General features: G+C 35.8%; 1 protein-coding gene across 1 annotated transcript in view; it reads left to right on the plus strand.

Annotated features, from left to right (window-relative positions):
• Positions 1 to 12,007, plus strand: part of LOC129241240 (cell adhesion molecule Dscam2-like) — a 308,387-nt gene that overhangs the window by 51,059 nt on the left and 245,321 nt on the right. The window contains exons 3-5 of the mRNA XM_054877467.1: positions 23 to 184; positions 1,430 to 1,576; positions 7,163 to 7,280. Of these exons, the coding sequence (XP_054733442.1) occupies positions 23 to 184; positions 1,430 to 1,576; positions 7,163 to 7,280 (427 nt within the window). The remainder of the gene's footprint in view (positions 1 to 22; positions 185 to 1,429; positions 1,577 to 7,162; positions 7,281 to 12,007) is intronic.

Raw genomic sequence — 12,007 nt, forward strand, 5'->3', positions numbered from 1 at the left:
CTCAACAATTTTCTTCTCACAGTGGTTGCGCAAGCATACAAAGTGGATGTCGAGGTGCTCTCTGCCGCCCGAGGTTGTACTGCCATATTGCGCTGCGTCGTCCCGACGTTCGTAAAGGAATTGGTGAGAGTGGTCTCATGGGTTCATGAACCTGCTATCTACATCTATCCATCGCTGCAAGGAGGTATGCTTAAGTGTTTATTTCTTTTTCGCTTTATGACTTTTTAAGTTCTTTTACTTTATGGATGTGTCTACTCTGAGTAATGCGTGCAGCGTGCAATAAACCTCGCAGCGCTAATTCCATGTAATTGTTTTTTTATACCCGCGCGCATTTGTGCTCAAGGGTGTTATAAAATATTTGTTCTTTTAGCTGTTGCTTGTAAGACTATAAAGGCATCGGGATATTATAAATTTAGGAGAGTAGCCGATATAGCCTGGGTTGTGTGCCCATCCGAGCGGACGATAACTCAAGGAAAAATGAACCTATTTTAGTAAAACTTGATTCACATATTACCTTTTATCCAAGGAAGGTTGGTATTGGAAATGAGCTAAATCAGTTACGCACATCTCACTTACAACATAAGTAAAAAAAAAAAATAATAAACTTGGGTTCTTTTTCGTATTGTAAGGGAACCAAAATTACTCAAATTTGGATAAAAGTAGTAAACCCTGAAAAAGAGTGGTTAAACCAAATTTTGGAAAATGAATTGCGCGTGTCTACTATAGAAAGCGGCTTAATAAAACTCACCCAAACTTTGCACAAATATTACTTCTCATCTCATTTAAATCGGACAAAAAATTTATTTAGATCGCATAAATCCACGTCCACTTTGTATATGGATTTCCGTCTGTTCCGCTGATGCTACACGCTGCAACTATTATTGTCTATTTATTTTGATTTCAAAAATTAATAGGCAGCCCGAATTAAGTTTTACTAAAATGTTCGGTTCGAATCGAATTGAGTACTTCCTTACTTATGTTTTTTAAATGATAGTCTGACAGCGAGAACCAGCCTCGACTTCATATTAAAGGTGAAAATGTGATTATTGTGTAGAGTGGCAAAAAGCGACAGCCAAAGGCATACAACAACACTTGTGCGTACATTATCCTTTTACTCTGTACCGTTGCTGGTGGCTGTGTGCGCTAGTGTTACTTGCTTTATGGGTGTGTGTGTGTATGTCTTTTTTGTTGCGCTTACCTTACTGGTTCCTGCATAATTAACATTGGTCTCTGTCAGCAATACTAGCCAAGGTTTTTCATCCTTTACCCGTTAGACATTTTAATTTTTCATGATTAAAATTTATCTTGCCATACTCTTTAGTCACTTTAGGTACTAAAGGTGTTTGCATAAATTCCATCAAATCTGATTAAATAAATAAATAAAATACGAAGTCGCTAATAAATAAATTTGTATACATTTTCCCCACAGATGGTAAATTCCACTTACTGCCCACCGGTGAATTACTTATTCACAATCTACAGGAGAGCGATGAATCACAATCGTTTCGCTGCCGTAGTATGCACCGTTTAACGCGCCGAGTGGTTGTCAGCTCGCCTACTCGTCTCAGGATTAACTGTGAGTAGCTCGAATCTAAGTTGCTTGCTTTTTTAATTAATTTAGTCACCCGTAAACATATTTCGTATTTATAGAGTTTTCCGTAACTAAATATTTATTGAATTTTTAACGTTTCTGCAAAAAAAAAACTATATTGATTAAATGAATTTTACATAAATAAAATTTCATTTCAATTTTTAAACTTTAAAAGCTTCTCTTAAAAAAATATCCAGCCAGTCAGACAAAAACTGTAGAGTCCTCCATTTGTGAAAATAAGACGCCCACCACACATTGGAGTTCGGCCACAAAGAGTGTGCAAGAGGCCACACAAATTGCAAATTCAAATAAAAATATTTTTAATGAATAATTCAAAATATTTTATTCACGTGCATTTTCATTAATTCCGTGCATGAATTTGTAAACATTTTTCCTTTAATTTCAGCATTGCTAATAGGTGCTTATGTAAATAGCATCACCGCAAAAATGCGCTCAATACATAAGCACACATTATATATTAATAAAATAAATTTAAAATTAAAATACACACACACATACATAAACGAAACGGAAGAATATTTGTTATAGATTTGTTAAAAATAATTTTCATTTTAATTTATTTATTAATATATATATTTATATACAAGTATGTACATACGCACTCGTATGTATTCACGCGCAGCATTGAAAGCATTCATTAAGCGAAACCACAAATGCATTAAATATTTATAAAACTAATTATTTCTTTACACTCACTTTGCATATAATTTTAAACACAAAAATATTTACCTTAACTTTTCTAATTTTATTTGTACATATATAATTGGCGCGTACATTCTTTGTTAGGTGTTTAACCGACCTCCTCCTATAATTTGTGGTGTGTGTTTTGAATTTGTTTCACCAATGGAGAGTCCTACAGTTTTACGCCGCCTCCGAATATCAGATGGTTTTTTATGAGGATCTCTTTCATCGCAGAATTATACTCAGAAGTTTGACATTGCCTACTGAAGGGTGACCGCTATCAGAAGAACTTTTTTCTGTCATTTCATGTTTCATACCTACTGTAGGTTTCGAACCCGAGTCCACCGAATGTCAGCCACGCACAAGTCCATTCGGGTACCTCGGCCGCTAGTATTAATTATTGTGTGTAGAATAACATATTTGTTTTCAATAAATCTGTTAGTGACATTTTAAACTAACAAATTTGTGGCAATTAGCAAACTAAATGCAAATAACTCAGCTTGATTCATTGAATTGCAAATGTGCCACTGCACTGGTGGCTAGTAGTCCTTTCTACTTATTCCCTGCATATTAGCTGGTCATGCCTCATGGTGAAAATATTTTTAGAAGTGTTCTATGAAGCAGACGGCTCTAAGCGAATTTTAAACAGAATCGGCTGATGGGCTGACGTCATTTGGGATGTGTTTAACAAAACTGAGATTGTATTAGTGATATAGGAAAAAAAACCAACACAGCCAATGCTTATACCATCAGAGTGGTTTGTTTACGAATACGGTAAATGCAAATGTGCGACAGTGCGTAATTTTATTGGACGTTATTTGAACAGAGTTTTTGTTTAATTAAAATTAATAATATTATCTAATTATCTAAATCAAGAGCGCGGTTTTAAATTGTGATAGCGTAAAAACAGTTGCCAACCAGTTTTTAATTTTGCTTCTTTTTTTTTAATTCCTAAATTTTATTTAAAACATACAACTTTTCACAACTTGCTAATCACGCTGATTTTTTGCTTTGTATTCAACTAACACTATATTACACTTTTTGTTATGCTATCATCTTTTCATCTTTTCGACGTCAGATAAAAAAGTATATTTACGCGTCACCTAATATTTAATTAGTTTTTAATTTTCATTATTTTTTATAAAAAGGTAGTTCCTTTTATAACGGTGTTGCGGTATTTTCTCCATATAAAGAATCCAGCAAACTTTTTTTAAGTAGCGAATAGAGTCACCTACTGTGGGGTGCACAAAAGAGTACATGTTTGTACTCCGTACACTTCCAAGTGCATAACAGTAACAACAATAAAGCAATTCGCAAAAATTTTTTTCAGTTTAATTTTTTATTCAATTCTTAGTAAAATAAATAACAACACAAAACAAAAAGGAACAAATTCTAGGAAATGAGCGAATAAAACAAAAACAACTTCTATGTACTCAATTTTGCACCTGCAAGATCTCAGTTTTCTCTCAATAATATCAGCGATAAAATTTATTTACCGTTGGTTTTTTTCTCGAAAATTTTAAGATTACTTAGTTTAAAGCAAACTGTGAACGCGGCACATTTAAATTGAATAAAATAGAGGAAGTTAGTGAAATAATTTAATACGTAATTAAAGTCATGAAGAAATTATCGCGACAAATTGAGGACAGTGTTATATCCATGACAAATGCTGGTTCCGCGACGCGAATAATAGCCAAGCAGCTGAACATAAGCCAATCAGTGGTTATAAGAGTCCAGAAAAGGAGAGGGGTGGTCACTAAAGCACAAGTTAGAGGTCGCCGAAAACTTTTAACGGATTCAGATGCACGTGTCATGATGTCACAATTGAAAAAGGACAAATGTTTAACCCCAAAGGACGCGGCTATAGCTATAAACAAACCCGTTAGCCGATGGACTGCACCCAGAGCCCTTCATAACATCGGCTATATCTCAGCGGTAAAAAAACCAAAACCTGCACTGTCGGAACGAAATGTTAAGGCGCGGTTGAAGTTCGCCAGGGAACACCAAAATTGAACTGAAGATGACTGGAAGCGGGTAATCTGGTCAGATGAATCAAAATTTAATCGGTTTCAGTCCGATGGTAAGCAGTATTGCTGGCGCCGTCCCGGAGAAACCATACAAAGACACCATATTAAAGAAACGGTGAAACACGGTGGCGGAAACGTCATGGTATGGGGCTGTTTCACGTGGTGGCAAGTTGGGCCATTGCAAAAAATTGACGGAATAATGAGGAAGGAGGAATATTTGCATATTCTAAAGACTCATCTTCCCCATTTTGTTGACATAGCCGCTTATCCTGAAGAAGAAATAATATTTCAACAGGATGGCGACCCCAAACATACGTCCAAAATTGTGAAAGAATGGCTAGCTGGGCAAAATTTCGAGGTAATGCAGTGGCCCGCTCAAAGTCCTGACCTCAATCCGATTGAAAACTTGTGGTCAATCGTGAAAAGACGGTTAGGACAATATCAAAGAGCCCCAGCCAATACAGACGAATTGTGGCGGCGTGTACAGCACGAATGGCAAACTATTCCGGCTGAAATTACACAAAATTTAGTAGGAAGTATGAAAAACCGTATGAAAAATGTCATACGTAATAAAGGTTTATGGACAAAATACTAAAAACATACTCCATCCGTACAATTGGTGAAAAGTGCAAAATTGAGTACATAGAAGTTGTTTTTGTTTTATTCGCTTATTTCCTAGAATTTCCTCCTTTTTGTTTTGTGTTATTATTTATTTTACTAAGAATTGAATAAAAAATTAAACTGAAAAAAAATTTTGCGAATTGCTTTATTGTTGTTACTGTTATGCACTTAGAAGTGTACGGAGTACAAACATGTACTCATTTGTGCACCCCACAGTAAATCAAACGGGCATTTCAAGCCAATTCAAATGTGGACTTTACTATAATAGAATTTTGTCGGCAATAAAACTGATTAAAAATAGGCATTTTTATATTATAAATCGTTAATAAAGTTTTAAACTTCGCTTGTAATTGTTTTTGCTTGCTAGGATGAACTTTATTTTTATAAAAAAAAAAATAATTTAAATAAAAAAATTAATGAATACATAGCCAAAATTTGTCGGTACATGATGCTTGTATAATTTTTCAACATTTTTTTTGCTGGAATGTTGGTACAACTGTCCTCTATAATGTCGGCAAGTTTAAGCGTGATCTGTCAATTAGCTTATTTTTGGCATTCAATTATATTATATCAGACAACCGCAGGTGTGCTCTGCGATTTTCACTATGTATAAAAATATCAAACAAAGAACTTGTCTTAAGTTTTGTGTTTTGAACGAGAAAATGTTGCAGAAATCCTATGGCGAGTGTGCTTTATCAAAAACATGAGTCTACGAGTGGTATAAGGCTTTTGCAGAGGACCGAGAAGTCGTGGAAGATTTTCCCCGATCTGGTCGTTCATCAACGTCTTCAACGGATGAAAACATCGCCAGAGTCAAGGAAATGGTGCTGAAAATCCATCATTTAACTTTGAAGAAAGTAGTGACCTTAGCGTGTCTCACGAATCAATTCGCAATTTTTTACACCACCAATTGCAGACAATGGCTGCTCGACTCGATCCGAGAGAGTTGCATTTCTTTCAAAAAATTCATCTGAAGAAAGTGGCTGAAGACATGCATAACAGGTGATGAAACGTGGGCATATGAGTTCGACATGAAATCAGTCAACAGGCGGCTGAATGACGCTATCCACAAGAGCCGAAACCCAAAAAACCACGTTAAAGTCGGTCAAAAGTGAAAGTCATGCTACTCGTTGTCTTTAATAATCATGGCGTTATGCACTCGGAATTCGTTTCAAATGGTTTTACGGTAAATAAGTAATATTATTTGAAAGTTATGCGACGTTTGGTAGAGAATGTGTATAGGAAACGGCCCAATTTGTTGAAAGAAAACTCATGGATCTTGCACCATGATAACGCACCGCCTCACAAGGCTCATATTGTGAACTCTTTTTTGACCAAAAACTCAACAAATATCATCGAACTACCACCGTTTTTATCGGATTTAGCCCCATGTGACTTTTTCCTTTTCCCAAAAATTCAATTGCCACTCAGCGGGCGCCGCTTCAGGTAGGGGCCATTAAAGAGAATTCGCTGAAAGAAGAAGATCATTTCAAATGCGTTTATCAGGTGCTTTGATGACTGGACTAATCGTTGGCATATGTGTATTGCCTGGAGTGGAGCCTGGTTGGAAGGCGACAAAATAAATAAATAAATTTTAATGATTAAACAACAAAACGTTTTATTGAAAAATTCCCGGTACTATTTTGACAGAATATAAATGTGTATATATGTATATTTATAATTAGAGAGACCTATAGTGTTATGGAAAATGGTTCTTTATGACAAGCTTACACTCAGATGCTTTGCCATTGCCTGTTGATGGGTGGTATTGAATATATATAAATATTTCTGAATACAATACGTTTTTTATATTTTTTCGTGATTTGGATATCTTTTAAACTTTGTTGTGTTTTATGTTTCAGTACATTTTTTTCGAAATCAATAGACAATTATACTGTATTCAGTAAAACTTTAAGATACTAACTAAATATCATAGTTTGGCATTGGATTGCCTTGTATGTGTAATTGAAGAAGAAAGTATTTTGGTTTAGAAACAAATTTGTACATAAAAGAGTTGATATATTGAATATGTAATTGATTATATTATAAGTAAATTTGTAATCAAGAGCGATCAAAAATGTATTTCTTTCCATTACTATTTTTAAATTGAGTTCCACTTTTGATTTTGATGTTATAGAAATAGTAACAAAATTCATTTGAAAAACTGTACCTAAAACCAATGAGTTGAATAAATAATTTAGTATATTATAATTTCTTTTAGCTCATCGTGGCATCATTTCCCCAAGCGTCGTCGAGCACACCTCTCATGTACAAGTTTCACAAGATGAAGGCGCTGTTCTGTTGTGCGTAGCTCAAGGTTGCCCATCACCGGAGTACAGGTGAGTTAAAATATTATCGTATTGCAATACTCACAACCGTAAGAAACCTGTTTCTTATATTTCTCCATTTATATTTATTTAAAAGTCTTCGGTAATTATATTAGAGAAAGAAAAAGAAGCCGAAAGTTCGTAGAAATTGGCTAGGCAGGGTTGCAGAATCTTCTAATCACACAGTAAAACCAATATAAAAGTTTTTGATTGAAACAGAAAAGTGACCAATTTAGTAGAGCAAAGTTGTATTCTCACACAATTCAGTTTTTATTTTTTTGCAGTGAGCCAAAGTGCTCAAGTTTTGGTCTCAGAAATCGTCATGTTATGTGTGAGCCAGCGTTTACTTAGACTAAAGAACATAGCGCTCTCTTCCAGATCTAATGAGAGCTACTCAAGCCTAAACAATGCCGTCAGTTCTTTCACTGCCACATTTGCATTTGTGGCCATGAAGTCAAAAGGGCAAAATTTTGAAATAAATCAGCTACCAGAGTAAGATCTGTATGAGCCCTTAACTCTTCCAGATTTTGTTATGGGTGAAGTCAATGCTATTGTTTGAGTATTTAAATATGTATATAAGTGCTTAGAATTTTCTTTCTTTGAACACGAATGTATCATATCTCCATGGTACTTCAGGCACTGGCGGGTTAATCGGTCTTTATTTACTTCGAAATCAGAAAGGAGCTACCGTTACGGTGAATTACGAGCGCCATCGAGCCTTACTGACTGAATTTTTGTCTCAAAAAATTAATCAGATTTATATCGACATCTTTTGGTTCCAACCATTGGCACTATACGGTCAAATTTATTGGAAAAAGTGGTCAAAAATTAGACTGATTGAATGGACCATGTAACATAACTCGTAGCCGTAGCGAACATATGGCGGATATCAAATTCGAAATATAAATACCAGATCATAATAAAAAAAAATTATTGCAAAATTATTTATGTTTTGTATTATCATTTTATATTCTCTCTTAAAAATCACCTATTTTAACATGTAAAATCACCTATTTAACCTTCGATGGGTTAATTTGGGTGTATTTTGGACAACTGAGCTCCATTGTAAAATTCTCAATTGACATGCAATCCAAATTACCCACAAATATATTCTTGAAGGATGTGATTATTGAAAAAGTTTCTGGAGGGTTATAATATCAAGTCTCGTATGGATCTCAAATAGAACTAAATGGCTCAAATAAAATGGAATTTAAGAGCATCTGAATGAGGCAAATATTTATGTAAAAAAATGAGAGACAACAGTGGGTGCGAAACGCTGGCTTAAGTAAAAAAAAACTCATTTTAAATGAATAATCCCCTTCCACAATAATGCTCGAACTAGCAAAGTTAGTGCCGCGTGCATGCATTTATTGGCAAATCGAGATTAATTAAGTTCACCAAGGCTCTTATAAATTTAAATTTAAATTAATAAATTTCCTTTATTAAAGTTTGCTATAAACAACGAGAAAATGCCCAATCATAAGCAAACTGAGTGTTTAGCAACGAGACTATGTAACCTAAATTGCGGCAGGCAGCTGTGGTTGACTGTAATTAGTTCTCCACCGAAGTGAATATTAAGAGTGAGTGACGGGACAAGGTAAAAAGCAACTTTCAGAGTGTTCCAATCCAGAATGTTCGAATCCATGAAAACCACAGCTCCGATATAACATAAATAAATAAATAGCAAACGAACGAATAAAGCCCCAGCAATTAGTGCAACAAAAGGAGAAACTCCATTAACAAAAAGTAATAATGGAAAGGGAGGTTATATGTTGTTCGTAAAGCTGGGCTATTATGACGCTCAAAGCCGTTTAGAAAAAGCGTTGGTAAAACGAGACATTTGTCGCAATCTGCAATCATTTTACCAAAATCATAAAATTGACGCACATAAAGGCATAAAAAGCATTTGCGTTTTATTTAAACAATCGAATGAGAGGGCAGAAAGGAAAAGCCAATACTGGTACATGTGCGTAAAAACCTAGTTGGAAAAGGTTATGTGTATTCATGTATCGCGGCCGCCGTAGCCTAATGGGTTGATGCGAGACTACCATTCGGAATTCAGAGAGAACGTAGGTTCGAGTCTCGGTTAAAGACTAAAATGAAAAAAAAAAATTCTTCTAATAGCGGTCGCCCCTCGGCAGGTAATGACAAACCTCCGAGTGTATTTCCGCCACGAAAAGGCTCCTCATTAAAAATATATATCTGCCGTTCGAAGTCAGCGAGTAACTTTGTGTGAACAATATTAAGAAGCACGCCACAAATAGGAGGAGTAGCTCGGCCAAAAACCCAAAAGGGGCGTAAGCACGAATTAAACTGAAATAAAAAAATAATTGGCGGGTGCACTTCTGTTAAGTGTTTGGTCGATTATATACATATAATTATGCACCTAGGAATGTAAGCATACAATCCCGGATGCGTATTTTTGTTCATGGAGATGTCGTGTGCTAGCTTAGGATGCCCGATTCACTATTACCTGGCAGCTACAAAATAGATTTGTGGCAATAAAGTGTTTTCCAGGATGCATCTTGTGACTTTGTGCGTGACTACCAATCAGTGGATCCGAGTTGGATGCCCATTGCTAAGTTTTTTTCTTCCATAGGGGTCGCCCCTCGGTAAACATTTCTGTGCGATTTGGTTATGTTGGGTTATTTGCTGAGTCTATTCAATTACATTATTCGAGTAATGCTTCGAACAGAACAGTGGCAAAGGAGGTGTTCTAACATACCCCTTTCTTCTTAACATAAGTTATACGCGTCGTTCTGGACCAATCCCATTTTAGTTGCGGATATGGAGTGAGGCAATGCCCCGTCAGTACTCCAACCAATATTTTACATTGCTTCCTTGGGAGTGTTAAAATAAAGTTGGTTGTTTTCACGTTAGAAGTTCGTATCATTATTTTGACAATCCTGTGGGGCTGTCGAGGCTTGCCATATTAACTGTGATTCCAGAGTTAGTTTTTCGTCTAGATCCATCTTCAAAGGCAAGAGGGTGCCTGCCTTAGCAAGTTCGTTAACTCTCTCATTTCCCTCTATTCCCTGGTGACCTGGTACCCAGTAAATGGTGACCGGTCTATCTCGCAGAGTACGTCCATTTTGGATCTACAGTGTTGCATGCATTCCGAGCTGGTGATTACAGCCATTATTGCTTTAATAGTAGCTTGACTATCGATGAAGTTGTTTGTGCGGGTGGCGGCGTGGGCAGTGAACTCCAATGCTAGTTAAGCTGCTTTGGTTACAGCATAAATCTTAGCTTGAAATATGCTATAGTGATAAGGAAGCCTGAAAGACTTTTTGGAGATAAAAAGCGGGCAGAGGACAGCCGGCCTACTCCTTCTGTTATTTTGTGTCCGTTGTAGAGAAATTGTTTGCGTTAGGATCGGATTATATTTCCTTTTGTCAGCCATTCTATTCTATTACAAAACTAGATCCCTTGCCGAAGTTTACTTGTAGAATAACGTAGTCTGGCCTTCCGTTTATGTATTGTATGTTACTGTGACCAAAAAGCCTTTGTGAAAATTGTCCAGTAATCCGTCTCTCAGTCTTAGTGCAGATATTTTGGCTAAGTTTCTTACTACTAATTTAATTGGATGCCAGTCGAGAAGTTTTTCTATTGCCGCTGTTGGAGTTGTGCTCCTAGCGCCTTTTATATGTATTCCTGCAATTCTTTGCACACTTTCCTTGAACACTTGGATTAACGTTTAGAGAAAAACGCAAGTACAAGCAAAAAAAGTGTTTTTTAAATAATCTTCGAAACAGAATATCTCGAAAATGGTTAAGTTTTGGGAAACGTGTCAAATGACCGAACTAATGTGCTAAATAACAGTGTTCTTAAGTACCTTAGACGATTTTTCCGGTAGCCCTGTATACATTCTTAAGTACAAATGTTTGTATGAATATCTGCCATGTCCTAAAAGTCACACATACCGAAACTTCCTTCTGGGTACACGCATGTACACATATTCATTTAGCACGAACTGCCCAGGCTGAAACAACGTAATAACTAATGAATGTACGCTGCTGTTACAGTTGTAGATGAATATCATGAGGAGAGCTAATAAAGAATATATGCACACCAACAGGAAATTACACTATTGAGACCACTATCAGCGTTATTACTAAAACTGCTGATGCCGTTAGTGGTTGTAGTTATTAGCAGCACGAGTATTAACAAAGGACACAAAACAAAAACAAAAACTCATTGGAGGCACTGAAATCTCGAATAGCTTAAGCTGATAGTCTTAAATTGCTTCTAGAATAAATGAATGCACCAAATTTTGCCTTTGCGTAGGTGTTGGAGAATTCGTTTGAATGGTGAAATATTATATGTATTGCAGACATAATTCCACAGAATTCATATGTGAAAATGCCAGAGTTCTCATGACGAACGTTACAAGTATTATATTCTGAGAGAGTTGTCTGGTTGAGAAGTAGAGCATAGAATAGAAAATAATGCCAAGGCCGCTCTTCTTGAACTCTAATTCATTACTGCGTGTTTACGATGCAGGGAATATTTCTATATTTTTTATTTTATTTATTACTTATTATTTATTATTTTATATTTCTTTATTTTCATTAATACATTTTACCACTCTTGTTGCGTGATTATACTTTCAGTCGTCTAGTAGTCGTCGGTGTGTGCTGATTTCGTGACTTAGTTCACTTTACGCTAGTCTCGCCTCAGTAGACATTTTTGTAGTCTATGTGGCTTTTAGCCTTAATAAAAATTACCTAATAACAGGT

Source organism: Anastrepha obliqua, chromosome 3, assembly GCF_027943255.1.
Source record: "Anastrepha obliqua isolate idAnaObli1 chromosome 3, idAnaObli1_1.0, whole genome shotgun sequence".
NCBI lineage: Eukaryota > Metazoa > Arthropoda > Insecta > Diptera > Tephritidae > Anastrepha > Anastrepha obliqua.